This window comes from Eutrigla gurnardus, assembly GCF_963514095.1.
Source record: "Eutrigla gurnardus genome assembly, chromosome: 19".
NCBI lineage: Eukaryota > Metazoa > Chordata > Actinopteri > Perciformes > Triglidae > Eutrigla > Eutrigla gurnardus.
The window spans coordinates 3,731,285-3,758,744 of NC_139930.1; the positions used below are offsets into that span (position 1 = coordinate 3,731,285).

At 42.7% G+C, this 27,460-nt stretch overlaps 1 protein-coding gene across 2 annotated transcripts in view; it reads left to right on the top strand.

The window, feature by feature from the left end:
* The window catches only part of pam (peptidylglycine alpha-amidating monooxygenase), a 35,647-nt gene extending 8,533 nt beyond the window's left edge, over window positions 1–27,114 (top strand). The window contains exons 3-26 of one of the 2 annotated variants that reach the window (XM_084035962.1): window positions 424–544; window positions 1,351–1,408; window positions 1,515–1,602; window positions 2,281–2,372; window positions 3,137–3,220; window positions 3,921–3,969; window positions 4,135–4,202; window positions 5,147–5,227; window positions 5,320–5,396; window positions 6,467–6,570; window positions 7,062–7,255; window positions 9,202–9,261; window positions 11,721–11,990; window positions 15,378–15,507; window positions 15,808–15,924; window positions 16,063–16,135; window positions 16,886–17,096; window positions 17,642–17,845; window positions 18,596–18,711; window positions 19,922–20,015; window positions 20,160–20,210; window positions 20,495–20,740; window positions 22,280–22,339; window positions 23,606–27,114. In XM_084035962.1, the coding sequence (XP_083892088.1) occupies window positions 424–544; window positions 1,351–1,408; window positions 1,515–1,602; window positions 2,281–2,372; window positions 3,137–3,220; window positions 3,921–3,969; window positions 4,135–4,202; window positions 5,147–5,227; window positions 5,320–5,396; window positions 6,467–6,570; window positions 7,062–7,255; window positions 9,202–9,261; window positions 11,721–11,990; window positions 15,378–15,507; window positions 15,808–15,924; window positions 16,063–16,135; window positions 16,886–17,096; window positions 17,642–17,845; window positions 18,596–18,711; window positions 19,922–20,015; window positions 20,160–20,210; window positions 20,495–20,740; window positions 22,280–22,339; window positions 23,606–23,784 (2,827 nt within the window). In that variant the 3' untranslated portion in view covers window positions 23,785–27,114. The remainder of the gene's footprint in view (window positions 1–423; window positions 545–1,350; window positions 1,409–1,514; window positions 1,603–2,280; window positions 2,373–3,136; window positions 3,221–3,920; window positions 3,970–4,134; window positions 4,203–5,146; window positions 5,228–5,319; window positions 5,397–6,466; window positions 6,571–7,061; window positions 7,256–9,201; window positions 9,262–11,720; window positions 11,991–15,377; window positions 15,508–15,807; window positions 15,925–16,062; window positions 16,136–16,885; window positions 17,097–17,641; window positions 17,846–18,595; window positions 18,712–19,921; window positions 20,016–20,159; window positions 20,211–20,494; window positions 20,741–22,279; window positions 22,340–23,605) is intronic. The other variant, XM_084035963.1, reaches the window with a different exon arrangement.
* The last annotated feature ends 346 nt before the right edge of the window (window positions 27,115–27,460 follow it).

A 27,460-nucleotide genomic window follows, 5' to 3' on the forward strand; every position in this document is an offset into this window, starting at 1 on the left:
TTCTTTGTGCAAAAGCGACAAGGTGCAAACAATAAAACGAGGTGAAAACAATAAAAGTAGCCTTTTAAAAGTTTAAATGGCGGTGTTTATGAGTGGAAACCGGATAGCGGTCTCCAGCGGATGTAGTTAGCGGACCAATCACAGCCGATGCCGCTGCGTTGGTGTTGCGTCGCCTCGACGCGCGTCTAGGATTTTTGGGAGGTACACGTCAGGCCCTTGCGTTGGACGTAAGGGGGGTCCGCAAGGACGTAAGGGGTCCGCAAGCCCCCTTGCGTTGTGTCGACGCGGAAGCATAACTCAGCCTTTACACTGATCTGAAGTGTGTTTATTTTCTATTTGAAATAAACAGTAGCAATGACACACACAAGTTCTTTTGTGTAAATAACTGACATTGTCCCTGCTGGTCTCTTGTTCGTCCTGAAGGTCTCAGGAAAACGTCTTGTCAGATCCCAGTGATTGTGTGTCCAGGACCAAACCGCAGGTCTTAACAAACCCTCACAACTTCTCTGTGGACATCCGGATGCCTGGTGTCGTCCCAGCTGGGGTGAGTCTGGCTCTCTGAAACATCCTCACACCAGGGCTAACCGTCTCTATTAACACCACTAGGGCTGCACCATATTGCACAAAACTGGCAAAATATTTTCTTCTACTGTAAATATTGCAATGTGAGAAAATACAGATATCGGGTTAAAGGTCTGACATCGATTTATAAAATCGTGAGATGGGTCTTTTAATAGATGCCATTTCCTGTGAACTTAACATGAAAGGCTGAAGGCCGCGCTGGGACTGAAGGCAGCATCGGGCCTGAAGGCCGCGCTGGACCTGAAGGCCGCGTCCGGCCTGAAGGCAGCGTTTCAGATTTAAACATGAGACATTCACTTCTGTTTCAAGCAGCAAAATACTTGTTGCGAGATGCGTTTGACTTAATTTCACACTTCCTACGATGTGACTGACTTATACCGACCATTTGCGTTGCTATTGGCCCAAGTTCCTGGAAAGACGAGATGTTTGTACATTAAATATTAAGGTTCAAATGATTGTTAATGAGTCAATTTCAGGAATTACAATCAAACAATAACTTTAATTCATTTTCAAATGATAATTACAAATCTAGTCCAGAGGCTAAAGGTATACACTGAGTAAGTTTTCTCCTGGGAGACACTTGAAGGGGGCGGGACTTACTGTGTGAATGTCACTCATCAGTCAACATGACATGAAAACACGGAACCTTTTGCTCTGAACATCTGACTAAGATGAATTGATCCTCAAGTTTCCTGCTCAACATTTCAGCAATTGATGATTATTTTTATTCAGCAATAAATATCATCATTTTGTTCTTTATTGTTCCAGTCGGATACTTACCTGTGCACGGCATTCCCCGTCCCCACCAGTCGAGATGCGTATATTGGTGAGTACGTGTGTGTGTGTGTGTGTGTGTGTGTTTCATCACAGTACAGTCATATCCTGTGTTCAGATCTTCTCCATCTTTTAACCACAGTGCCTTTCTTCCTCAGTGGACTTCATCCCTCATGCCAGTATGGACACAGTTCATCACATGATTCTGTTTGGCTGTGAGACTCCTGTGTCCACCAGCAGCTACTGGTAATATCCCATTTCAGCACATCATCATGAATAATCATATCCCTATCCCAAGTGCATCCTGCAGCAGGTACTGGTTTTATTGTACCAGTGGTGGACCAAACACCACTAGGAAGTATTCCATAACATTTCCAAGCTGGCTCAAATAACATCCAGTGTGAAATGTTTGCTTATAATCAAAACCAATCCACTGCTATGTCATTTTTTCTTTCAACAACAAATGTAAGAACTTGTTGAAAGTCTTTTTTTAGTGATCATGTCCGTTTGCATCAAATCACCATAAGCAGATGATTATTATGGCTATTGGTTATTTTTCTTTGTCTTAATTTCAGGTTTCAATTTCTTGTCATTGTACAATTTGCACAACATGATTTAGTAGTGTATGTAAATTTGTAGTGGCATTTTGCCACGTAAGAATCTTCAGGTTTCATCGCTAACCTGCATGTCTTTGGAATGTGGGAGGAACCCGGAAAGAGCCGGGGAGAACACACAAGGATGACTGAGTCTCCACAGACAAGTCATGTATCCCTCCTTGTCTGTCTGCCAGTCCTTTGTTATGGAAAGTGAACCTTCCATCCAAGGCACGACTATTTGTGTTGCTCTGTGATGACTGCTTCGATTCATTGTGTTTATTCCATCTGGTTACTGAGAGTGGTATTGGTTTGTTGTTTCTCTCTCAAGGGACTGTGGCAGTGTACAAGGCACTTGTAAGGATGAAGCGTCCATTATGTATGCCTGGGCTCGGAACGCACCACCTACTAAATTACCCAAAGGTAGGCAGGGCTGCAGTCGATCTGAACTTGCTTCACTGAAATGCTACCAACTCTTCAACCAATCGATGGGAGGTTCACTCTGTCTTGTAGCCTGAATGAACAAAAACAGCTTTTTGCCACATATAAAGTTATTTTCAATATTTTATACCTTAGAAATAGAACAGGACTAGAAGGTACATTCCCATCAAAATCTGCATCCAAATCCGTGGCCTACAAACCAGGGTTCATAGGCAGGGCTTCTGAGTGATAAAGTGGACACACACACTTCGTTCCTCCTCAGCTGCAGTTTTTTCCCCCACGTATTTGAGTCTCTGTCCCGCCTCACATCCGTCGACTCTCTTCATCAGTTCAAATCACAACTTACAACACATCTGTTTACATTAGCTCATAACTTTCACCATATCCACCTTGATTTTTTTTACTTTTAATCTGATTTGACTTGCTACTTGATTTTACTTTTACTACTTATACACTGAAATACCTCCAGTCAGCTGATAGCCACCTGATTTTTCGGTGTAGTTCTAGTTTTGAGATGATTCCCTCCCCAATAGTAGTAGGAAGCTTTCCATAAACGGTGTCCTTTATACTCCACATAATCCAGCAACATCGCTGCTTACCGTTTTCATTGGGACTATATCTTTCGTAGAATGTAGTTCCACTCCCAGTACATGAGCTGAATGCTCAAATATTGGTTTTATGTCCAGTTGTATATCTCTCTATCATTTGCCCTTCTGTTGTTTACACCTCCATGTTTGTCTCATCAGATGTCGGTTTTAAAGTTGGAAGAAATTCTGGAATGTCCCACTTTGTGCTGCAGATCCATTATGGAGACGTCAGTGCTTTCAGAGGTGAGTCCTAGTGGAACTTACTGTTAGTTTATCAAAGTATTCAGTATCTTTGGGAACTAAATTCGAAATACCTGCAAAACTAATGATAATACTTTGTGCTTAGTGAAAAAATAAATGTTAGCATGCTAATACGCTAAACTAAGCGCCTCGTTATGGGAGGTTAGGACAGGTGAGATGTGAGCTCTCCTCCTGGTCTTGGTCTGGACTTCAGTAGCTTATTTATAGCTTTCTTCACCCGACCAGAAAATAGAGCATTGCAGAAAAGGAGCCTGCCTCTCTCAGTACTTTCCTGGTAGAGAAACAATTGGACAATAGTTCTAAGGTTGTAAAATACAGTTTGAGTGAGATTACTGGTTGGGAATTGAAAATTCAAATCAGGTTGATTTGTTTTTTTTACAACGGTGTTATTTGCACCAGAGATGTAGTGCAGAGACATCGTTCTCTGGACCTTTTCTCCGATAATTCCAACCTCGGTCTTTGTTCAGTTGCAAAAAATGATGATACATCCACAAGTTGATATGATCAGTTCATTGAACCAGTTTATCAATAGATAATATAGAAATAGAAATGAATCCTGTGTTCTCCAAAGATATTTCCCAATGCTTACACATGGAGACTGAACCAGGCAGGTCCCAGAATGGAATGTCAACTTGGGTTCTAGTACTCATTCAGAAATTAGATAAATTTTTTTGTTCTGCAGACCATCATAGAGATTGTTCAGGACTTTCCTTAAGAATGACAACCAAACTGTAAGTATTTACTTAAACTATCGAAATCTAAACTTTTCCGTGATGCTGGTATTTAAAAGTAGAGTGACTGTGACATTTACAGCCTGTATGGAAAAAATGTACAGATGGAGTTGAAGAAAATCTTCAGGGAAACTCTCTGACTCTGACTCTGTGTCCTCCTCAAAGGCAGCCATTCATTGCTGGCATATACCTGCTCATGTCTGTGGACACAGTTATCCTTCCAGGAAAAAGAGGTATGTTTGCTTGATTTTCTCACAGATATAAACATGCATAAGCTCGAGGCCGTAGACACTGAAGCACCAATCTTGAAGTATGAAGAGGCGACGACTACAAAGTTACAGTACAATTTAATAGGTCTTGCCTTTATTGTTTACTCAAATAATTACAATTGTTACATTCAGTTGCATGGGAGTGCACTTGAGTGATTTCATGAATGATGTCCTGCAAGTTTTGTATTGATTTGACAAACATTTGTTCTGATTCATTGTCCGATTTCTATTGTGCTGCGCTTGCTTTTTGCTCTTGTACTGCCACTGCCTTGTACTAGTGGAGTGAAACTTTCAGGGTTTGTCTTCAGTGCTCTTGTGAACATATCCTGCAAGTTTGGTTATGATTGGCCCAACAACTGTAGCGTTGTATTTATGTGCCAGGCACCGATGCAGGTCGCGTGCATTGACTTTACTTGTCATTTGGTCGCAGGCAAAAATTGCGTAGCAAACAAATTGTTAGATATTAATGAGTCCCTCTCACAATGGGAATCGTAAGCCCTCAATTCATCATTTTTCTGCTCAGAAGAAATATACACAAACACAACATAAATAACACAGAATCACAATCATAAGTGAAGTCAAATGATGAACAATTATGACTTGGGATTTAGGGGATAGCTGCGAGTGTACACCGAATAGCCATGACATGATGACCACTGACATGTGAAGTGAATAACCCTGTATAGCTTGTTACCATGGCACCCGTCAGTGGGGGGGATATATAAGCAGCAAGTGAACATTTGTCCTCAAAGTTGAGTGTTTAAAGCAGGAAAAAAGGGAAAGCGTAAGGATTTAAGCGACTTTGACAAGATATGTATATGTGTGTATATATATATATATATATATATATATATATAATCATAACAGATTGGGCCTGCCTTGACATCACTTCCTTTTGTTTTTGTTAGTTACAAATGCAGACATGGCCTGTGATTACACTTCATATCCCATCTACCCGTTTGCCTTCAGGACCCACACACACCATCTTGGTGAGTCGTATCAGACAGTTTGGCAGTTTGTGTCACAGTATGACATGTATCAATAGTATCAGTGGTAACTTGGGTGAGTGTTTTTGTCACAGGTAAAGTGGTCAGCGGCTACAGGATCCGAGACGGCGAGTGGAACCTGATTGGGAGACAGTCCCCTCAACTCCCACAGGTAGGGTGAGAACTGAACTGTGTGTCCCTGTAGCCGAACCGTTCACGCATGTCTTACAATCACAATGTCCCTGGTTTGTCTCTGGCATTCCCATTCATATCAGGCTCTTTTTGTGTCCTGTCTGCTTCTTTAATATTAACAGGAGAAAATGAGAAAAAATAAATATTTCAACCATTAAAATCCCCCGTTTTGTATAACCTACTGCTTGCTGTTACCTGGCACATCCCATACAGAATGGCTCTTCCCAGTACTGTGTGGTGGTGGACTGCTCTGGACTGGAACTGTAGTGCAGATTGGCTCCGATATCAGTTCTAATGGGGGCAGCAGATATCAAATTACCTTGACCCATGTGGGAATAGCCTAATATTCTCGTTCATAACATTACTGCAGGCACAGTCCCTCATAACGGCTTGGTGGCTTTTTGTAAATCATGTGAATCTGCTGCAGGCTGCTGCACCGCTTTTAAGTATTGTTATTAATTATGTATAACGCATAGAATAGAACAGGAGTGGTCATGTGACTCTTGCAAAAGGAATTGTTGATTGTTATGGTGACATCACATGTCAGGAAGAGAGAAGACGCTGCTCTGGAGATGGACGTCTGGATAGTTAGCTATGTGGCTAGTTAGCTAGGTACCTTGTCCTTCCCCAGAGAGGGGGAGGGAGCCTGCACGGCTCATTTGAACGAAAAGCAACAAATCGATCAGTTGAATGGACAGGAAAAAACTGTGTCTCCAAACCAAACGGTCTGGTCCACCGTTCTGGTCTACACAGGATGCATTGTGGCACAGTCTTTAGTGTAGATCGCCTGCATTTCAGCGGCACTCACAATCCACGACACAACCACTGTAGTTTCTTGTGTAGAATAGCATTAAAGATACTTTGGGTGACTCATGGTAGCACAAGAAAGGATGTGGCCTGTGCAGACGGCTGCATTGAGAAGCCGCTGCTGTAGACACCACGTTATCTGTACAAGGACTGGCTTCAATCTGGATTCTGATGACACTACACTGATATTCACTGGTAGGAGTTTTTGCTCATTGCTCAGCAGTGAATGTGTTTCCTCTCCAGGCTTTCTATCCCGTTAACGAGAAGATGAGTGTGAAGAACGGCGACACCATTGCAGCCAGATGCATGTTTACTGGAGAGGGCAGAACCTCCAAAACTTACATTGGGTGAGTTCACTTATAGAACCCATAGAAAAAGAATACATTTTACACAACATTGTAGCTTCCATCAAAGTCAAAGGTGAGTTCTCTTTTAAAGAGCTAACACGTACATGTTAGCTAGCAAGGTAACGCAGCATAGCTGCCACGTGCTTTCATAGAATTCAAGCTACTAAATCAGAAAACATTGACATAATAACGCCTAACAACGCAGCAGACAGCAGACGGACCCTAACAACGCCTATAGAGACAGCAGATGGTCCCTTACAATGCCTATAGTTACAGTAGACTATCCCCAAGACTGTCTGTCAGAATAACAGCAGGTCCACTGGACCAATGTATGTACTGAAATAATGTGGTCAATTATCAGTTCAAAGGTAGTGATTGGCAGCAGTCAGAGTATGATGTTGGTGTATAGATAAAGCACCGCGCCTCCATTTTCATGAATACTTCCATGATTGATGTATTTATTCCCAGGTCCTTTTCTGTTTTGTCTGCAGTGGTACCTCTGATGATGAAATGTGCAACTTCTATATGATGTACTACATGGACAGCAAACACGCCGTCCCCTACATGACTTGCATGGAGTCCGGCTCCAAACAACTCTTTGAGCATATTCCACCCGAGGCCAACGTTCCCATCGCTGTCAGCCCAGGTCATATGAACTCCATGATGCATTCAGGTCACTCAGCAGGTACAAGACATCGAACATTGTTTCTGGTGCATACCTCTGACCCAGTTATTTAATTCAGCATTTGTTTGGTCTTTCTGTAAGAAAGTGAATGTATGCTTACATAGGTGCTTTTCATGTTTTTCTCCATGTCCACCTTTGTGTAATTTAGTTTACATCATTTAGTGTGTTTTCACATATAGTCTCTCTTTTAACCAACCAAGCTCAGTCCCCTTAATGTGGACCAAAAGGAGCACCGACAGAAACAGGACTCAGTTCTATTCACGTTTGAAAGTGGTTCTGTTTCTGGTCCGCCTCTTTAGTGTCGCTTCCACTCAGAAAGAACTCTGAGCTTTTTCTTGTTAATTCCCTCTAAATTATCTATTTTATTTTCATGTGAAAACATCTCCTTCAAATGACTGGATTTAGTTTGACTTAATTTTACGAGATTACATTTGAACACTGTGACATCGACTGTTGCCACCCGGGGCCAGGGATCACCACGCCCACCTCCACAAACGCATCATGATAACGTTCTATGATATTTTTCACCCAGACTTACTCTCACCTTAAGGATTATAAGGAACACCATTCTAATACTGTGTTTGACCCCCTTTCGCCTTCAGAACTGCCTTAATTCTTTGTGGCATTGATTCAACAAGGTGCTGGAAGCATTCTCTAGAAATGTTGGCCAATATTGATAGGATAGCATCTTGCAGTTGATGGAGATTTGTGGGATGCACATCCAGGGCACGAAGCTCCCGTTCCACCACATACCAAAGATGTTCTAATGGGTTGAGATCTGGTGACTCTCGGGGCCATTTTAGTACAGTGAACTCATTGTCATGTTCAAGAAACCAATTTGAAATGATTGCTTTGTGACATGGTGCATAATCCTGCTTGAAGTAGCCATCAGAGGATGGGTACATGGAGGTCATAAAGGGATGGACATGGTCAGAAACAATGCTCAGGTAGGCTGTGGCATTTAAACGATGCCCAATTGGTACTAAGGGGCCTAAAGTGTGCCAAGAAAACATCCCTACACCATTACACCACCACCAGCAGCAGCCTGCACAGTGGTAACAAGTCATGACGGACCCATGTTATCATTCTGTTTATACCAAATTCTGACTCTACCATCTGAATGTCTCAACAGAAATCGAGACTCATCAGATCAGGCAACATTTTGTCCAGTCTTCAACTGTCTAATTTTGGTGAGCTTGTGCAAATTGTAGCCTCATTTTCCTATTTTTCGTGGAGATGAGTGGTATCCGGTGGGGTCTTTTGCAGTAGCCCATCTGCCTCAAGGTTGTGCGTGTTGTGGCTTCACAAATGCTTTGCTGCATACCTCGGTTGTAATGAGTGGTTATGAGTCAAAGTTGATCTTCTATCAGCTTGAATCAGTCTGGCCATTCTCCTCTGACCTCTAGCATCAACAAGGCATTTTCGCCATTCTTTGTAAACCCTAGAAATGGTTGTGCGTGAAAATCCTAGTAACTGAGCAACCATGCAAGACTCAAAACTGTTGGTGCCTAATCTCGAACCAGTTCTTCAAGTTTCAACAGCCAAAGAACCAGCTCCTGACCAGGAAAACTGACTCTTTGTTGGTCTTGAACCAACTGGCTCTCTAGCATGTGGAAAACCAGCACCAGCTCAATACTAGAACTAGGTTTGCATTGGTCGAAAAGGCGTAAATGTGGACTGGTAACTAAAAGACTTAAATTGACATTTTTACTGATTTTCTGCCAAAAACGACCAGCGGTTGATCGAACGTGTCTTCCCTACCGGATCAACTCTAACGTGTCATTGAGTTTGGTTGCTTTCTGAGGGTTGGAGTTAGTTCCAAGTGTGAACAAAAATGCTGACTAATGTGTGCTAGTTGTATTTCAGGACAGAAAGGGACCAAGTGTGAAAACACAGTTCCATTTCTCAGTTTGGATCTGCCTAACTAAACTGTTTCCCCCCCAAAGCTCATCAAGACCACGGCTTGCTGTTGGATCAAAAGAAAACAGAGCAGGTTCTGGATCAGGGTGAGTTCAGAGCTGCACCACTGTGTTAGTACAACTACACAAAGTATTCATCGTTTGACAATATATAACATATATAAATATAGTTTCTATTTTCCCACTGCGTTGTGGCAATATTTACGCCATGAAAAACGTTCAAACCTAAATCATGATCCTCACCTCAGAGCGAAGCTGCAGCAAACGGTCAAAACAAGAAGAGTTTGTACCTAAACCAGACAGACTTCTGTCATTTGGATGTGGTTCGGTCCTCCCTACAGGGTCCTCCCTACAGGGTCCTCCTTACAGGGTCCTCCCCACAGGGTCCTCCCCACAGGGTCCTCCCTACAGCGACCTCCTTACAGGCAGAGCATGTGCTGTATCAAGTAGAGCAACCAGCCTTCTCCCTTCTTATCCTTAAACGGACCACAGACACATGCACATCCCCAGCTAACAAAGTCAATAGTTCAGTATTTAGTGGCATATTTTCGATTGGTAGAAATGTTTGATGCTATCCGATTACATGTCCGTTAGCTGTCATTGCATGACACCGAAGGTTAACAGTAAATGTACATTTCGACCCCCATTTCAACCCCTCAAAGCACTAGACACTACAGTCAATGCAGGTTCAGTATCTTGCCAAAGGACATGCAGACCAGAGGAGCTGGGTATCGAAGTGGCGTAACCCATAGTGTTTGTGGACTACGGTTTTGAAGCCTCAAGTTCGGCATTTTGGCCATCGCCATCTTGGATTTTGGCTGTTGCCATCTTGGATTTTTGCCACCAGTGAAGGAAGTGACCATATTTGGACAGTGGAGGAGCGACGGGTGGATCGGATGAACACAACAGCAGAGCGGCACCTCAAGCAGCAACCTTATTAGATCTGGATCCATCTGGATTCTGGTGTGAAGCTGCTAATAAAGTTAGCTTCATGAAGTGTTAACGTCATCTTAGTAGCTAACTGCATTGGTAGTGTCGTAGCGACCTGTTAATCAGCAGGTAGGCCCGCCCCTAAAGCACTCCCTGCTTTCTGGTCTGTTTGACTCTAAATGGACCATAATTTACTAAATTAACATTGTCAGAACTGGAGGTTGCCTCAGGCATCATGTTTTCCGGTTATCCGTCCCTCTATTTTCTCGTGAATGTGGCGTCAGCAACGCCTGGGGGAATTTCTTCAAATCTGGGAATGAACTAATAAGTTCAAAACCTCTCACATTCCCAAAAATGAGTTCCACATGAAGCTTTTTGGTCATGCTTATTCCAAATATCCATGTATATATAAAAACCAGCTGCACTTCTTGAGAATATACACGTGTGACATGACACACACACACACACACACACACAAAATCCCCAAAAACTAAAATAGATCAAGGTCATGAGAACAATCTGCAAATATTTCTAAATCGGGGGCTCATCATTCCTTAGTAGCAAGTGGCAGGTCTCCCACACAGACATGTCTCCCACACAGACATGTCTCCCACACAGACAGGTCTCCCACACAGACAGGTCCCAGATCTGTTGAGTTTAGCCTTGATGTCATCCTCATTATCCTTGTTTAATTAGATGCTTTGGTATCTCAGCGAATATTGGTGGTTCAAGTCTGAATGCAACATGAGCGATAGTACATGAAGTCAATACAAATGATACGCACAATTGACATCACTTGGGGACGAGAAATTGGTTTGACTCTGTCTCTAAAGCCTCTCAGCTAAATCAGAGACCAGACCAGACTATGTGGAGAAACCAGAGACTGTCTGTGGTCCCCCAGAGGTCCAGATAGTAGCTCACATTAGTCCAGAGACCAGACCAGACTATGTGGAGAAACCAGAGACTGTCTGTGGTCCCCCAGAGGTCTATATAGTAGCTCACATTAGTCCAGAGACCAGACCAGACTATGTGGAGAAACCAGAGACTGTCTGTGGTCCAAATAACAAAGTCTCTGCTGTATTTATGTCTAGATGACCTTATTTGGCGTGTTGATGGAGCAGCTACAATGTTAGCATAGCCTAGCACCCATCAACTGGTCTTGCAGACAGACCTAACAGCATGTTTTCACACTTTTTTCTGATCACCATCATTATGGAGTTATTTCAGCATCCTTTTCATCTGGTTATTGATATTAAATCACAGATAAATAGTTGATTCTGGGTTCCTCCAGCTGTGGTAAACCAGTCCACGTTGGTCTTGTTAGATCCAGTGACTCCAGTATCGTATACGTGCAACACCACTCAGTTGTTTCCTGCTGACTCACTCTTTTCCTTCTCATCCTACTCTTCAGTGTCCCAACACACAGCTCTACCAAAACACTTTCACACTATAAGCTATGTAGTGAGAAGTAAATATTTATTGTACCTTATTGATCTCAATGAGATATTTCTTCCTAACAACAGCGCTCCATTTCTGTAAGACTTTGCCTAAAGCCTCCAGTCTCCTTGTCCTTTATTTCCATTCTGTCCTGTCCTTCTCTGTCCTTGTCTGTGCAGGTGACCTCTATTCTCTTATGTCCAAGCTGCTAGGCCAGAACAAGGAAGTCGTTCACGTTTATAAGTACAAACCCCGCGAGATGCACAGAGCCCAGGCTGATTTGGTGGCTCAGATTGATAGCTTAATGCAAAAGAATGACCTGGGCTCTCCCAATGCCAGACTAGCCTTCGAGACCAGGGAGGACCCTATTTTGGTGAGGGACAGAGTCCACAAATTCCATCAGCTTGAGGCCACGGCCAAGCCGCCAAGAAGCAAGCTGCTAGCTGAAGGTGGGTCCTGGATACTATTTTATTGTTGATATTGATGCTGAAAACACGCCCCCCCCCCCTTCTCTCTCTCTTTCTCTTTGCATGGTCCACTATTCTTAAAGTGATATATTGTGTTATTGTGTGGGCGGCTGTGGCTCAGAGGTAGAGCAAGTCGTCCTCCAATCAGAAGATTGGCGGGGTGCAGAAGAAGTGTCCTTGGGCAAGAGTTTGAACCCCCGATTGCCCCTGATGCTGTTCCATCAGTGTGTATGTGAACGGGTAAAAGTGACTGAATGTAGTGTGAAGCTAGTTAGCTAGAAAAGCGCAATATGAATGCAGGTCCATTTACCGGTCTATTTACAGAGAGGAGGCGGGGCTTAGCACCTCCACGTAGACCCCAACCAAGTTTCCTCCATCACGACTGAAATCCCCACTTTTGCTGCTTTGTACATGTTGAAGTCCCAGATCCACCAGGAAACCAAACACTGTCCTGTCTGGGTTCATGACATCATCCAGAGGGGCTCGGTGGATTTCACCAAGCTGGATTCACAGACAGTCTCTGGTTTCTCCACATAGTCTGGTCTCTGGACTAATGTGAGCTACTATCGTAGACCTCTGGGGGACCACAGAGGTTTGTATTTCGATAGCGCCGCACAAAGACATTTTACTCCAAATTTGTGTGAACACAGTATAACACATGTTATACATGTGAACATGTTTACACCCCTTTTCAGTTCATCGGCTCTGGAATTAAAATCTAAGTAGACAATCATTAAAAACAATGGCAAATAGTGTGTACACCTTATTGTATAATGAGGGCTTTACTTTCTTTTTCTCCCTGTCTGCTCTTCACTCATGGACACGTTTCTCAAACCGCCTCCCACACCAATGTAGCCTCTTGCACGTTTTGTTAACTCAGTGCTATTTTTCAGTCTGAACGTGTGAGAACTCGTTTCCTGGCTGTAATGCAGACTTGTGCTTGTTTTCAAAGTGGCCTGAGGACATTCCCGAAAAACAAGCAAAGGTTCGGTTTCTATCAGTGTTGGGGTCTGTTTCCTATGAGCACGCAGGCAGGCCTGTGGGTCCTTGTAGGTCCCTGTGGGTCCTTATGATCCCTTGTGGGTCCTTGTGGGCCCTTGTTGGCCATTGTGGGCATGCACCTGAAACCTCCACATGGGATCTTTGATTGTGTTGTAGCACAAGTGAGTGAGTTGGTTGATGACTCCGTGTTCCTAGTGACTTACAACCAGAACCATCCAGAAGAAAATGACCAATTCAACACATCATCCAAGAGGAAAGGGCCATCTAATCAACATGTATGAGTTAATTTATGCACGTGTGTATGGTCTCTGAATGACAAGGAATAAGAATTTATTTATTTATTTCAGGCATGTCAGTTAAATCATCATCATCACACATCTTTGTTCACATAGTAAAATACACATGGCCGAAAGGGAAAGGGAAAGCGGAAGTATACTTGACTGTTTATTATTTATTTGTATTTTACTGGCTACTTTAGATCTTATTTTATTGTATTTTATTTTGAATCTTACTTAGTATTTGTTTCTATTTACTTTTTCATCTTTATCGCTTGTTTCCATCTCTACTTTGCACGGAGCATTGGAACGAAAACAATTTCCCCCCGGGATCAATAAAGTATTGTGAATCTGAATCTGAAGAAGCCAAGGCTTATCTAGTCCCGCCCCCATTACCCACAGGATAAAATCGTCATCATAATATTATCTTATCTTTTGCATTTTTCATTTGACATAACATTTTCTTTTACTTGTGACATTTGACATAACATGTTACAGCAGTAGGTGGTACAGAGAGCTGAAGTCCAGTGCATACAGATTACGTGTGTCTGCACACGTGTCCGTATTTGTCCGTCATGAGTGAACAACAGTCTCATCTTATAGCTTGTAACAAAGTCTGAAGGGGGTCCAATCGACACAGAACAAAAAAGTCCAGTGTAGTTATTTGTTGGGATGGTGTGGGAGCCCTTTTTTCTGCCATTTTTATTTTATTCATCAGTGTCCTCTGCAGCTTTCGCAGCCTTTAACTTCGCCATTTCCTCCCGATTAGTGGCCACTTCAACTCGCATCAGTGCGGTGAACTCGCGAACTGCGGAGATGTCAGAGCGCATCCCGTAGAATTAGAACTACTAGAATGTGTCTGAAGTAAATTTATGAATTTTGATTAAATAACCATATGATTAGACACCATTTATGAAAAAAAAAATGCTCTAAAATTGTAAAACACAGAATTTAGAAATATTTAAACAGAAAACATGGAATTTAGGAAAAAATAAAACGGAATCTGGAATAAATTAAAACAGATTTCATAGGGCCCTACATAGATCATAAGGTCCTCCTTCATAACTAAAGGATAAATAAATGTTAAAAAATATCAACATTGTGAGTCTTCTTTCTTTGCTACAAGAAAAGTCACTTGTGACTATATTTACGTTTGCCCCGATAATAAGCGACCACAATCAACTTTATTGTGAGAGTTTTGATCACAATCTGTGATCAAATCCTCCGCACTGTCATCCCTAGCGCAATGGATGGCACATGACGCATGGAACTACTCCTACAGGATTCAACAGATCCTGTTCAACTCCAGTGTCATAACATTCAAGACCTTTCTGTCAGAACGCTAGAAACGAGCAAAGCAAGACACATATGGAAGAATATTTACATTGTTTTTGACCAATAGTAGGAAACCACCATCTTGTCCAACACCGTTGACCTTTATGGCGGAGAATTTGCATATTTCATGGCAAAACAGGAAGCTGTTGAAACCATACCTTGCCCCAAATTTCACATGCTCGATTAAAGTCCATGCTTGATAGGACATGCTGCCACTTACTGGCAAAAGAATGCTAGCCTGTCACAAACATGATCTGGTTGACATGCATAGAAGTGGACGTCGTCATGGTGACGTCATCCATTCATTTGGATTTTGGACTTTGGTTTTGAAACCTCAAGTTCAGCATTTTGGCGTTCGTCATCTTGGATTTTTGCCACTAGTGAAGGAAGTGACCATATTTGGACTGTGGAGGAGCGACGTGTGGATCTGATGAACACAAGTGATAGAGCGGTAACCCGAGCAGCAACCTTACTGGATCTGGATCCATCTGGATTCTGGCATGAAGCTGCTAACGAAGTTAGGCTAACTCCACAGGATAAATCTCCATAGTAACTAATCCATAACAGTATGTGACTTGCCTTAATGCAACCGGATCACGGATAACTTCAGCCGGGATGAAGGGAAATCCCGGCTTAATCCTTTATCTAGGTTCTGTGCAATAGCCCCCAAGTCTGAACAGCCTCATCACAGTTACAGGATGTCACCGCATTTACAATACCTCGACCTGTGTGTGTGTGTGTGTGTGTGTGTGTGTAGACTTCCATTTGGAGCAGGACTCAGCATGGCCTCAGAGTTCTCTCCAGCTGGGTCAGGTATCAGGACTTGCCCTGGACGCGGATTCTAACTTAGTCATTTTCCACAGAGGTGACCACCACTGGGGGGCCAAGTAAGTTTCTTTCACTGAGCATATATCCATTTTCTATTGCAATATTTCTATCAGTCATTTTAAATGGAGTGTCATTTGTTTCTGTGGAGGACTCACTCCCCCGACCACTCCCACCACCATTTCCACTTTCACTTCCACCACCACTCCCACAGCCACCCCCTGGTGGTGGGAGTGAAAGCACATACTAAACCGCATAGTTATGTTGAGACAAGTCTTTTAAGAACAGCAAACAGCCAAATAGATCAAATGAATAACTTCTCTCTCAGTGCAACTACAAACTGAATGTTTTTATTCTTCCAGCTCTTTTAACAGCCAGGCTAGATACCAGCAGAGGTCCCTCGGTCCTATTCAGCAGTCCACTATTTTGGTTGTGGATCCAGTCAAAGGCAACATCCTGAAGGCGTCTGGCAGAGACATGTAAGTCATAGTGTCTTTTAATTTTCTTTACTTTGAAGGCAAGTGCTGAGCATCAACACAGACTTTCTTGTACTGATGTCCTGCATTCCAACCAGCGTGACGTGTGTCTAGTAATGTTTCACATCTCTGATGTTGCAGGTTTTATCTCCCTCATGGAATAACTACAGACAAGAAGAATAATTACTGGGTCACTGATGTGGCTCTCCATCAGGTATGGTGCAGGGGTTATTCTAGCCCAACCGAGAATGTGTAATAACCAGCTCAATAGACCCTTTTACAGTGACATCATCATAGATATTCAGACAGACTCAAGTTCTCCAGCATTCAGACCAGGATGGTGTTCCAGTGGAACCAGTGACTGTGTTACCTGGTGACTTTCAGCTGGTAGTAACTTCAGTAAACGGTTGGTGTAGATGATAAACACAGATGGATTTAAACTAGATTAAAGGCTTCTACGAGGACTCCTACATGTTCTGTTGGTGTTCCAGCAGCTGAGAGTCACCAGGTAACACGGTCACCATTTGAACCCAAACACCGGTGATGTCAATAAACACGACTGTTGGTAACAGCCAGTAAAGCTGTGAGTCTCTGTGCTGGTGTGTGACGTTGTGTTCATGACCTCAGATAACGAGTTGATCATCTAGTGACTCTTAACGTTACACAACAGATCCATGGTTCTATGTGGACGCTCAATAGGAACGGTTCTACCCACGGATTTAGGTTCCTTCACCTTCTTTGGTGTTGATGTTCTTACATGTGTTGAACTCACTAACATACGTCATTGTTGGGTACAAGTATATAAACAATGAATTACAAAAATCAAACAAATTGACAGTGCAGGATATGTATAGTACATATCGCACCCTAAAAATAAATAATTAACAATTCCTAATAATGATAATTTAGTAGTGAGTTCATTATTTCCTCATGGTTATAAAGTCTAAAGCGTCCGTTCCCTCAGGTGTTGAAGGTGAGCAGTGATGGCAGAGACAGAACGCTGCTGGCGCTGGGAGAGGCTTTCACGCCAGGAAGTGACCACTCCCACTTCTGCCAGCCCACTGATGTGGCCGTCGATCCGGAGACGGGGAACATCTTTGTGTCTGACGGCTACTGCAACGCCAGGATCATCAAGTTCTCTTCTGATGGCAGATATCTGTCTGAGTGGGGTGCAGGTAGGAATCGCTGCTTCCTCTTCTCTCTCTCTTTTCTAACAAACAGGGTGTCTGTTTCTGACTGCTGTGTGCAACACTATTGCAACATTTCCCCTTTTGGACAATAAGTATATAAAGATAAAATTATATCTTATCTCATTATCTCAAGCTCTACATGGTAGGAAACCAGCCGGTGATGATGCTGAATTGGACCAGTGCTTTGTCAGTCAGCTTCTCACAGCGGATGCTACCTTACATTGCGTAATGTTACTCCAATTTTGGATTTTAAATGTAGCAAACATAGAAATAGAAGAGGAGTAGAACAGACATTGAACTGTTTTCAGTTGTCATATGACTTGTACAAAAGAAAATGATGATGGTTGTTAGTTGTCATGGTGACAGCACATGTCAGTGGCTTCCATGGTTGCAAATCTCCATTTTCAAGTAGTTCTAGTATGTGGTAAGTGATATTTACTCACATGTTTTCTTCAAAGAGAAAGTGATTTATTAATAATCCGATGATTCTGTAGGTTGTTCAGCCTTCATCTTGTGTTCTCTGATTAAAGGTTCGTCAGACAGGAGGAGGCGCGTCCCGTTCCGGATCCCCCACAGCTTGGTGTTCCTTCCCGACAGACAGGAAGTGTGTGTAGCTGACAGGGAGAACGGACGTATCCAGTGCTTCATCGCCCAAAGCGGAGAGTTTGTCAAGGAAATAAAGAAAGAGGAGTTCGGGGGGGAGGTGTTCGCCATCACGTTCAGCCCTGCTGGAGGTGAGGTCACCTGCTGTTCAGCTATGATGCTAAACTGTGGTTGTCTCTTCTACATTCTCCTTTTCCATCCTAATGAAAAAGAAAAGGGGCACTCGTTGTAGTTTTATGTCAAAGTCAATCAACTTTTAAAGATAGGGGAGGTGTGTGTGGAGCCTCAGACGCCTGTTAATCTGTATCACACGATAAGCCCGCCCACTTTTTAATGGTCCAATCAAATGCAAAGTTTTTTAAATCCCTGTTGTAGCTGTACAAGGCTTTTAACTTGTAACTGTGTAACTGACAGCTGGTTAAACATGAAGTATCTCTACTGCAAACTCTGTTTTGTATCAGGAAAACCAAAGTCGAATGTTTTCAAAGTTATTGTAAGAACTGTAATGGTATTATTAAGTACTCAGTACTTGGTATCAGCAAGTACTGAAATTTACATTTACATTTACATTTAGGTCATTTAGCAGACGCTTTTGTCCAAAGCGACTTACAATAAGTACATTTGTCAAAAGAAGGAAACAAGGAAACCACAACGAATCATTGCCGATAAAGTAAGAGCTAAAAGTAGAACAAGTGTTAGGTCCTCATCTGAGTAAACTAGTAGTTCAAGAGCAACAGTGGGGGGGGGGGGGTCATGCTAGGGGGGGGGGGCCATGCTAGTCGAGGTGAAGTCTGAACAGGAAATGTAAGTATTTGTACTGTATATTTAGTGGTATATGTACGTGTGTGTGTGTGTGTGTGTGTGTGTGTGTATGCACAAAGGTGGCCTGATCTTTGCAGTAAATGGGGAATCTCCGTATCACTCGGCTCCACTCAGAGGTTTTGTAATAGATTACTCATCTATGGATATTTTGGACACCTTCAGCCCAGAGAAAAAGGTAATCACACACACACACACACACACACACACACACACACATAGCGTTACAGCTATAAATGCAGCAGTGCATTGTGGGTACAGTTTATGTGTCGGTGAATAAATGCTACAACTAGCCACGAGCTTACTTCCTGTCTTGTTGTCATCCAGCTGGTAATGAAAGTGAAGGAGTTACCCTGAAGTTAGCAACAACTCTGGTTCAGCAACACTTAAAGTCTGGGTAAAGTAAGAATAAATATGTGTTGGCATACCACAGAACAGTGTGTTGTTATTCACCCTGGCAACCATGAGAGTTTAAAAAAAATTGCCAAATATATGAAGTTAGGTCTCAATGTCATGAAAAAACAAACACTTCTGTCTTCTCTCAAACGCTGGGGGCGTGTCAGTTAGAGGCGCTGGAACCCCGCCCACGTGCAGGGGGGACTACAGGGGGTAAACAACGTTTACTGCTTGCCAGTATTGCATGCTTGGTGGGCTGCCACTAGGAGGATGATTGACAGGTGCTCTCATTCATACAATCACACGCACACTTCATGGCTGCACCTGATTGGACGATCGCTTTCACTGCTGTCCTGTCTGCTCCCGGATTTCAAACCGACCAACATGGCGGCTCGTTTGGAAACTTTCTCTTATTTTACGACAATAGTTCACCGAAACGTGTTTCTGAAAACATTTTATAATAATAATAATAATAATAATAATTCATTTAATTTATATAGCGCTTTTCAATGACCCAAAGACGCTTACAAGGGACACAAAAGAAACAGGGTAGAGACATACAGGGGGAGACAAGGGAGAGACAGTGAGACGTTAATGAGCGAGGTGATGGAGAGACCGGCTATGGGTAGGGGAGGTCGTAGGCTTGGGAGAAGAGGTATGTTTTTAACCGGGACTTGAATGTGGGGAGTGAGGGTGAGTCGCGGACAGATGGGGGGAGAGAGTTCCAGAGAGAGAGAACTTGATGGATATCCTCTCATTACTGGTGTCTCTGGTGGTGATCATAAAACCTCTTGGTTTGTTGCCTGATAGCGAAACTTAGAATTGCCTGATCCAGATGATCCGGATACGTCAAAGACAGAATAATCATAATAATCATCCTAGCAATTCCAAATATTTCCATACTTTATGAATGAGAGATTCCTCAAGCCTCACCAAACAGACTGGTGGGGTTTCAGGATGGTGATGGACGCTCTGCATCTCTTCATGTGCAGGAGTTTAAAATGCCTCACGACATCGTGTTCAGTGATGGCAGCGTGTTTGTCGGGGACGCAGCCTCCAAAGTAGTCTTCAAGTTCACCACAGAGAGTGAGTATGCCTATTAATATTCATACTAATGTAGATTTGTAGATTTGATTTATGGAAGCTGTGACTTTGCAGATGAACTCTACCTGTAACTGAACTTTGCAGGCGTATTGACCTCTATCCCCTTTTTCCATCTTAACTTTCCAGAGTTCCATCGCTCTGTCAAGAAAGCTGGAATCGAGGTTCAACAACTTGAAGGTGAGTGTTGTAGAGTTTTACCATTTTCCCCTCCATGGTGATGAGAAACATGGTTCCCTCGGAACACAGCTGATGTATGTCGTACTTTGCCTCCTTCTCTGCACACCTGCCAACATTTACGCATTTGGACATCAAAGTCCGCTGGCACCATGTGTGACGTCTGTAATTCCAATTTTGTATATGGAGAACAAACCCTGTGTCTGTGATGAAACACTCCCAATGAATGTGGAGAGAAGAAATGAGGGAGCAGAAACCTGTTAATCACGACGTTTGTGCCTGTATAGAAATGGAGACAATAATCCAAACTAAGGTGAGGCCGGAGCTCAACGTGTCCAAGTCAGCCGCCATCCAAGAGAAGCAAACTGTGTCTGGTCCGCCTCAGGCACACAAAGATGCCGAAGAGGAGAAGAAGGGTGTAGCGAAGGTCGACAGAGAGCAGGGCGTTCTCCCGGCCATCATCACCACCCTGCTGCTGGTCCCCCTGCTGCTGGTCCTCCTCACCGGACTCTTCATCTGCTGGAGGAAGAACAGTATGTACCGCCCCAAAGCTGTCAAGCCCACACACCATCACATTCACACAATCACATACACACCATCACATTCACATCATCACATTCACACCACCACATTCCCACATACACACCATCACATTCACACCATCATATTCACACAATCACATTCACACAATCACATACACACCATCACATTTACACCATCACATTCACACAATCACATTCACACAATCACATACACACCATCACATAGACACCATCACATAGACACCATCACATTCACACAATCACATACACACCATCACATTCACATCATCACATTCACACCACCACATTCACACATACACACCATCACATTCACACCATCATATTCACACAATCACATTCACACAATCACATACACACCATCACATTTACACCATCACATTCACACCATCACATTCACACCATCATATTCACACAATCACATTCACACAATCACATTCACACAATCACATACACACCATCACATTCACACCATCACATTCACACCATCATATTCACACATACACACCATCACATTCACACAATCACATACACACCATCACATTCACACCATCATATTCACACATACACACCATCACATTCACATCATCACATTCACACCACCACATTCACACCACCACATTCACACCATCACATTCACACATACACACCATCACATTCACACATACACACCACCACATTCACACCATCACATTCACACATACACACCATCACATTCACACAATCACATTCACACAATCACATACACACCATCACATTCACACCATCACATTCACACAATCACATACACACCTTCACATTCACACCATCACATAGACACCATCACATAGACACCATCACATAGACACCATCACATACACACCATCACATTCACACCATCACATTCACACCATCACATTCACACAATCACATATACACAATCACATTCACATCATCACATTCACACAATCACATACACAATCACATTCACATCATCACATTCACACAATCACATACACAATCACATTCACACCATCACAATCACACCAACACATTCACACAATCACATTCACACAATCACATTCACACCATCACAATCACACCAACACATTCACACAATCACATTCACACAATCACATTCACACCATCACACTCACACACCCACATTAACATTAGTGCTATGGACTATGACCAGCCAGTCAGCCACCCACCAAGCCAGTAAGCCAGCCACCCAGTAAAACAACCAGCCAATATGTCACCCACCCAGTAAGACACCCAGCCAGTAAGCCAGCCAGCCAGTAAGACACCCAGCCAGTAAGACACCCGGCCAGTAAACCAGCCAGTAAGCCACCCAGCCAGTAAGCCACCCAGCCAGTAAACCAGCCAGTAAGCCAGTCAGTCAGCCAGCCAGCCAGCCAGCCAGCCAGCCAGCCAGTAAGCCCCTGAAACAAATGTAGTCTTGCCCTCAAGTCTAGTAAAAATGTATGTTGTCTTTTGCTCAGCTAAATGTTGTGGATTGTTGTTTGTTTGCAGACGGATGTGAGGTGAAACCTGAACCCAGCTCTGTGGGAGGGATCTTGGGAAAAATAAGAGGCAAGTCATTTAGACATTACTATAGAAATGTCTTCTCCCACTGTATCCTGTCTTTGACCTGGACAAGGTCCCTAGGAAGTCTAGGCCTATAGCAGCATAACTAAGAGCTGGTTCAGGGCAAACCTGAGCCAGGCCTTACTATAAGCGATGTCAAAGAGAGAGGTTTTAAGCCTACTCTTAAATGTGGGAACAGTGTCTGCCTCACGAACCAGAACCAGAAGACGGTTCCACAGAAGAGGAGCTTGAGGACTGTAAGCTCTGCCCCCTGTTCTAATTTTGGAGACTTTAGGAACCACAAGTTACCCTTTATTCTGAGAGCGAAGAGCTCTAGCAGGACAGTAGGGTTTAATAAGCTCTCTAAGATATGATGGTGTCTGACCATTAAGAGCCTTGTAAGTGAGGAGAAGGATTTTAAATTTGATTCTGGATTTTACTGGGAGCCAGTGCAGAGAAGCTAATACAGGAGAAATGTGATCCCTCCTTCTGGTTTTAGTCAGAACACGTGCTGCAGCATTCTGGACCAGCTGGAGAGCTTTAAGAGATTTATTAGAGCAGCCTGATAATAAGGAATTACAATAGTCCAGCCTTGAGGTAACAAATGCATGGACGAGTGTTCTGCAACTTTTAGAGACATGGGTCTGATTTAACTAACGTTGCGCAGGTGAAAGTAGGCTGTCCTTTTAGTTACTATGTGAGTCAAAGGACAGGTCCTGGTCAAAGATAACTCCAAGGTTTCTTAAGGTAGTATTTGAGGCGATGGCAATCCCACCAATAGTAGCATTTATCTTTAGAGAGCGAGCTTCTGAGGAGTTTAGGCCCAAGTACAATAACTTCTGTTTTATCAGAGTTTAACATCAGGGTTTTGATGTCATCAATACATGCCTGGAGTTTAACTAGCTGATTGGTTTCTTCAGGTCATTTGTGATTTTCACCAGAGCTGTCTCTGTACTATGATGTACTCTAAATCCTGACTGGAAGTCCTCAAGTAGACTGTTATTGTTGAGAAAGTCACACAGCTGATTGGCGACTACTTTCTCAAGGATCTTAGAGAGAAAAGGAAGATTTGATATCAGTCTGTAGTTTGATAAAACCCCTGGATCTAGAGTAGGCTTCTTAAGAAGAGGTTTAATTACAGCTACTTTAAATGACTGTGGCACATAGCCTGTTAATAAAGACACATTGATCATATCTAGTAGCGACGCGCTAACTAAGGGTGACAGTCGGTAATCCTCGTGTTCGTGATGACCTCCTTTCTCTTCTGGCCAGGTAAAGCTGTGGGCAGTCTGAACCTGGGGAACTTCTTTGCATCCCATAAGGGTTACAGTCGCCAGGGCTTCGACCAGCTGAGTACTGAAGGCAGTGACCAGGAGAGGAACAATGAGGACAGCAGCGACTCGGAGAACGAGGAGTACTCTGCTCTGCCGCCTCCTCAGTCCTCCTCTTAGACACTCAGTCACCAACCTTCTGCTTACATTGCCAAGTTGTATATTATTCATCATGTGTTACTGTTGTGTTAGCTGCCAATCTTATTGTTTATATATTTAAATGTGCTGTATATATAAAAGAATCCAGACAATTATTATTTAATCTTTATCTAATTTAGCTGTGTTCTTGATACAGCCTTGGTGAAGCCATTCACACATGTCAACATGAACGCTTGTTTTCCCTCATCAAACAATACAAATGTCTGATTCAGCCTTAAAACCAGACCAAACCTGCCAGTGGGCTGAGCTTACTGGGCTTTTATTCCTGCAGTTGCAGTTGTTCCAGGAATCTTATTCTTTCCATTGCAGTTCAATGACCAGCACAAGCAGCAATGTGTCATTCTCTCAGGTGGGAGGAGACGGGGACCCGGGGCCCGGCAGAGAGTCCTGGGGGTTCTGGGAGGAGTAGGGTCATACATGTTGAGAAGCAGAATCAAACTGTTTCCCTGTTGTAGATCAAAGCCAACTAAATATATGGAGAGAGTGTTGTACTCAAACACTCTGACAAGTAACCAATTCTCCAAATCAATTTCTATATACCATTGTAGATTTTGTCAAATCGAATTAATAAGTGTAATATGTAAGAACAGAAACTAATTACACCAGTCAATTTGGAAGAAAGTGTTTAACAACAAAAGAAGATCTAGTAAATTCGACGAGGATACAAGGCATGAGTTTCTCTGAGTTTGCGCGCTACACCTGAATGCACCTTGATGCCGCCGCCCACATGCTGTGGCTGAAATCGCCAAACGGTTCACTGAGCACTGTTTTCATTGCTCCATCGTTTGCTGCAGTCTCTAAATCTGCAAGTTTTCTGTCAATGAAGCGTTCAGTATTCGCATTTATTGGAAGTCACTCTTGGATGTCAGCAGAGCAACTTGAGGCTGACAGACCTGACAGGCTTGCAGACACAGAGAGAGCAGGCAGGCCACAGCAGGATGAAGCATGCCTTCATGCATTCTTTAGTCGTACCTTGCATGTGATTGGCTGTTAAAGAGCGACGACGGCCGTGATGTGATTGACAGTATTTATCAATCCCCCTGTCATCTATGTTGATCATGAAACCCACACAGGAAGTGATGCTGATACCTACCGCGTTGTGCTGGTCACTGCTCGCTCCCTTCAAATAGGTCCCGTTGTGGTTCTGTGTTTCAGGGTGTTTTCCCACTTGGTCCATTTCAGCCCAACAAACGTCCCAAAACTCTTGATGACTCAGCATTATTTCTGCTTATGTGAACACTCCAAGAGAACTCAGACTTTACCTGCTCATTGTGAACACAAAGCTCTCCAGGTTCGCTTCATCCTTTGCCATCGTATTTTAGCCATCTAGGCTTCCGTAGGGACACACGGGTGGCATTGAGTCACACTATGATGCATTCAGGCTCTATTCAGTAACAAATAGCTTTCGGCAATATTTTTAACGTCATGTGTTCAAATATAATCTTGTAGAATAAGGTTTGTGGCGAGGGATGTTGTTTGAAGGAGTTCATGTTTTCACATGAATATAAAATAGATATTTTAGAGGGAATGAATGTGGACCAGAATCAGAACTGAGTCCCTTTTCTGCTGGTCCACTTTTTGGTCCACTTTAAGGGGACTGAGTCGGGTTCGTTTAAAGAGGACTAGATGTGAAAACACCCTTAGAGTCACAACTGCAGGACAAAACGTGACTCCTTAAAGTATCCAGTATAGACCCTGTAGTTTGACTGGGACCCTTCCTTACACAAAGCTCTTCCATGTAGGAAAGCATTGAAGCATGATTGTTTTATTCATGAACATTTCATTTGTGATGTTGTGCCTTTTTACGTATATAGTTTGCCTTTTTCAGCACCTGCCGTTACAAAATCTACCAGCTGCTGTAGAGCTTACGTTCTAGATTTCTCTTCCATTCAAATAAACCATAAAACAAGTACATATGTACACACACTATATATATATATATATATATATATATATATATATATATATATATATATATATAAAAAGACAGTATATAATGTGTGTGTTTGCCAAGTCTCAAGCACTGTAACTATTACATTCGACATGTTTTTAGCTAGCTGGGATCGGCTCCAGCCCCCCCGCGACCCTGAATACAGGCGGTAGATAAGCGGTAGACAATGGATGGATGGATGGATGGATGTTTTTAGCTTTTTACCTCCAAATCATATCCTACAGTTCATCTTTATTCCCCAGATCTCACATTGGAAAATTGAAATATCATGTGACCGAAAGGAAACGATACTCCCGATGTAGCTGACGGAGAAAACAAATATTCAGTTTGAGAAGCTGTTGCCAGTGAGTTTGTCGTGTTTCTGTTTAAATGATAATATAGATGATTAATTTATATTAGAAATAGTTACAGGGTATTTTCCTTTCAATTCAATTGAAATTGATTAATAAGCAAACATTGTTTCAGCTCTGTGATTCTGACAATTGTAGACTTGTTTACTGTGTTGAAAGATAACAAGGCTCATATGATAGGGAAATGAAATCTGACCAATGGAAACTTGGAAATATAGAAAACAATATATTCAAATTCAAAGCACAGAAGCATCGTTGGCAAAATAGTTAGCTGTGATTGAAAGTGTATGATTTGTAGCAAAACCTGCAAAAGCGCTTCTCTGGTTCTTCAAATGTCTTTGGTACATGTCTGTTTGTTATTGTGAATCATTGTGTTGGAAAGTTAATTCCACTATTACAAACTGCATTTTAGTACATTGCTTGAGATTTGACTTCAAATGAAAACTGGTCACATTTGATGCGATCAATCATTAATTACTGGTAATGAATGGGAAACTGAGAATATGGCAGAACACATGTTCACTCAAACCTCCAGCACAAGTCATCAGTTGTCAATCAAAGTGAGATATTCAGCCTACTGTGAATCAAGTACAGGAATAGCTGTCATAATAATGCAACAATTAATGTCTATCAAATATAAAGCTAATCCCACACCTCATACAAGATGCTGGGATGGCGAGTATGTTGTTGGTCCAATCAGAATACTCCATTTCATTCTGTATTCTCAGGTTTCATTTGGATTCTCAGACCCTCGTGTGCGTGTGTGTGTGTGTGTGTGTGTGTGTGTGTGTGTGTGTGTGTGTATCTTTTTTCTGTATTTGCCATCCACTCTCTAGGGAGGATTTCATTAATGGCATGCCATAGAAATTGCATTTCCGATGTTGCAGTCACATGCGGGCTGTCTGATATTTATTTTGACACACTGGTTTTGCTGCAAGAGTACTATTTTCAGTAACTATGTTATTTGTGTAATAAAGTATCTGCAAAGCATCACAGTCGTGGAGTTTTCTGGCATCCTGTCACATCAGTTATGTTATTCAAATCAGCCTTCAGAGTTCTTGTACTAAAACAACTGCATGTCAGGGCCCACTCCCACTGGACCATCTGTCGCTACCAACGCAGTTAGCTACGAAGATGACTTTAACACTTAGCTGTAAAGTTCACCTTGAATTACGAAGCTAACTTTGTTAATAGCTTCACACCAGAATCCACATGGATCCAGATCCAGTAAAGTTGCTGCTTGTTTTCAGATCCAACCGTCACTCCTCCAGTCCAAATATGGTCACTTCCTTCACTGGTGGCAATAATCCAAGAAGACAAAATGTAAATGAAGCAA